General features: G+C 33.6%; 1 protein-coding gene across 1 annotated transcript in view; it reads left to right on the forward strand.

The window, feature by feature from the left end:
• Window positions 1-3,828, forward strand: part of LOC119592182 (D-aminoacyl-tRNA deacylase-like) — a gene marked incomplete in the record, with an annotated part of 44,963 nt that overhangs the window by 16,460 nt on the left and 24,675 nt on the right. The window contains 1 exon segment of the mRNA XM_037941011.1: window positions 3,722-3,813. Coding sequence (XP_037796939.1) covers window positions 3,771-3,813 — 43 coding nt within the window.

Below are 3,828 nucleotides of genomic sequence, written 5' to 3' on the forward strand. Positions count from 1 at the left end.
ACATTGATATGGAAAACTGGAAGAGATTAATGAATTTCTAATCTGTGTAATGCATCATTTTTCATCTTAAGTAGTTAGAAAATGCAGAAAAATCAAACTATATACCATTAAAAGTCAACTGTTAGGTTCATTAAACTGTGTAAGGTCAGGTTTGCAGCCAAATGATAATTTTTTTTACAAAGCAGACTTGATCACTTTGTAGATGGCTCTAGAGTTATCTTTATAGTATTGGTGCTTGATTATTTAAATGTTTTTTTTATTTACTTGTGGTGATAGCTGGAGTACAGAGATCATAAGATATACTAGCTGATGGTAGTAGTGCTTTAAACATAGGATTTTGTAAATATCATGACCCACATTTGGCCTTCCATTGTGCTCATGTTTGGGTAGTGCATGGCTGGATGGGTTTGACTAGGTTGTGGCTACATACTGGCATAGACATCTAAAAATAGGATGTATTCATATTACTCTCACAGTCACAATATATTATTTTCTAGATTTGAGTTTCTTTTCAACATTAGTATCCATTTAGCATGTTATAGTGATTTTAATGTTTTTACTCAGGATCAAGGGGATATCCCCTTGCTGCCAGATGGGAATGTTAAAATTGCCTTGACATATATATCAGTTGCCAGGAACCAAGAGGATATACAGGACTGGCTGCCCACAGTTTTAGACTTATAAGAAAGACAATGTGTGAGATTATGGCCTCTAACAGATTTTCATTATTAAGTATCATTTTCAGTATCACCATTATTGTTGTTAAGGTTATTAGTATTGCTATTATTCTGTATATTTTTTGCATGGCAATGGTCATTATCAATATAGATAATACTCTTATAACTTGTGTTGTTGTTATGGATTATAATACCACTGGAAAAGGAAAAAATTAGAAACTAACAAACCTTGTTGCTGTGGGTTATTAGTTATTGATAACTTCAAGAAAAGGGAGAGTTTCCCTGTATGAAAAGAAATTGACACAGATATTGGAGCCTTTTTACTTTTTGGGGGGAATGAGCCTATAAAAGTTCAAGTCTTCCTTTTGGTGGCTGTATCTTCAAGCTCGGGGCCAAACAAGGGAACAACTTAGATTGGGCTCAACTGCACATGGCATGGGTACTTGCCAACTGGTAATAGTGCCCTTTTGCTATGACTTGATTAATCATATCCAGTGTTAGGGAGCCAATGGCATAAAAGACCAGTTGAACTGTATGCAAAAGAGGAGACCTCTCCATCATCCTGTATCAGTCTGCAGTTAAGAAGTCAGAGTGGCTTTTTTCTTATTAGAACAGTGACCAGCCTAGGAAGACCACAAAAGTATGGAAGGAGATGAAGGGGATACAGATTGATGTCACAGAAACAAGGAAGTGAGATGGCATGGAGGTGGAGTATTGAGTTGTGATGTGAGTTTTTATATTCAAGAACATGGACCTGCACTGACATTGATATAAAAAATGATAAAATGTTTGCTTTGACTATGGACACTGAGATAGTTGATGAATATCTGTTTTCAATATTTTACAGATGTGCCTCAGCTACAGATTATGATAAATCTAAATTAGTGGAACTCTGTCAAGACAGTATAATTAGTGCATTAGCCATGAATGTAAATTCAAAAGCTAATAGGCATTGAAGAAAAAGGTTAATGGTAATGAATACATGGATTAGGTATCTTTTGATACTTTTGTGGACATGGAAAGCACCAATCAAACAGACTGTTAGTATGAATATCAAAGTTAGAAACTTTGTGAAAAATAGGAAACAAGTGAAAATGTACCTTTCATAGTTAAGAAAAAAAAAGTGAATCTTGAACATTGGTAGAAAATACTACAGAAACCTTTTGAAATGAAAGGTTTTAGTGAAAAGGATGTCTGAAGAGATTTCATATCCTGAAGGAGAGAAACATAGTCAAATATGATGTGATTTCAAATTTAGAAGAAGGCATTAGAACTAAAGAAAAATGCATGAATAAACAGGAGTGAGATAAATGAACTAGGATCCAAGTCCAGCAAATGTTAGATGAGGATATATCCCAGATAATAGGAGGGGAATTATATGTTTGGAGATACAGTAAAAACTGAAGAAGAAAGGTACTGGTGGAGGTGGGGAACAAAGATGAGATAAAAATACATACAAGAATAATTTGAAGATAAAACACCAAAAATATGACTAACAAGCCAGTGATTATGAAGTGAAGTAAAGCTGTTGATAATGATACCATGGAGGTAGAAAAGTTGAAAGCCCTTTAAGATTCTATAATAACTAAAATAGTTAGCTGAATGTAGAAAAATGGGAAAGAAGTGCAAATCCATCCTCATCATCTTATCAAAGATCATTGGGACTTGCAAATGCAATAAACAGAAATATCACTATCCTTAATCAAATAATTTTTTTTTAGCAATTATTGTTCATGAAATAAAGGAATAAATAAACAGTAGTTTGCAAAACAATGATTTATTGAGGAAAGTACAAGAAATGCAGAGAGATGAGATAAAGGTGAAAATAATTGATTGTGATAAAACAAGATCTACCGAAAGGACGGAAATGCCAGAAAAAATACCATAGATAGATGATTTTAATAAAGGTATGAGTTGAAGAAAAATTGGAATGCAAATAGGAGTATGATGGTGACTCTATAATGAGGGTTAAGCAGTTGCAGTCACAGCATTTAGTGTGCCAGGAATACATTAGTCAAAATTGTCTGCCAGGGATACAATATTCATAATTGACTCAATATGAGGAAAATCTGTGTATAGCAGCATATGCATGTGAGGAAAAAGTTGTGAGCCATCAATCTTGACAATATTTGTGATGATACTTTCAATGAGCTGTTGATTGAAAATAAAAATGGTACTAGTAAACCATGAAATGAAACTGATGGTAAGGTTATTCAATTTAGGTGCTGCTACAGAGAATGGAAGAAGCAAATAAGAATTTCATTGGAATAAAGAGTATTTGTGAAAAGAAAAGATAAGAAATGCAGGGATTAAACTTAACCAAGGAAATTGATAGTTATAAGATATATGGTCTACAGTGTTATATAGTATCATAGTGTGGATAATATCTAAAACACTGGATGAGAAATTATTAGCTGTGCAAGAGAGTATTATGGACACAACAGAATAGCAATCCATAAGGCACTGGTAGGGGCAAATGAGGAACTGTTAAAATGAATATGCTAGTGGATGAAGCTCTTAGAACATAGTTATGCAAGCTTGACACTGCCATGACTGGGATGACCATTATGACTGAGATTGTGTTCAGAGTTCAGACCTTGTCATATCTTAGTATTTCATCCCATGATTGAAATTTAGGCAAATATTGCAGAGGACATTTAACAGGGAAGTTTGGTTCTTAATAGTTGCTTACACTATGATAGACATAGCACGAAGACTGTCATTATTGTTATCGGTCCTGTTTTCTCAAAATGAATGATTACCATTATGGGAATGATTTTTCCCTTTAAAGTGAATTGGAAAAGAAATCAGCTCCATCATAATACAAATTTTGATATATGCATAACATGTAATTATACTGATTCAACAAAAAATATAGCATCTTCAAAACAGAGATTAGAATTTAAAAATGTTATTGATATGTTTTCATAGGTACTGACTTTCAAATATTTTTTTTCCTTATATAAACACAAAACAGACCCGAGTCTTAGATATGTTCATTTTATATATAAATCCATATTCAATTTTCTGATGATTGTTGACAGGATTAAGCACTAAATTCCCCAGGACACCAGTGCACTACAAAAGGCGAACATGAGGGCTGTTATTCAAAGAGTTCGTCGTGCAGCAGTAACAGGTTAGTCTGAGATTC

Source organism: Penaeus monodon, chromosome 29 (genome assembly GCF_015228065.2).
Source record: "Penaeus monodon isolate SGIC_2016 chromosome 29, NSTDA_Pmon_1, whole genome shotgun sequence".
Classification (NCBI taxonomy): Eukaryota; Metazoa; Arthropoda; class Malacostraca; order Decapoda; family Penaeidae; genus Penaeus; species Penaeus monodon.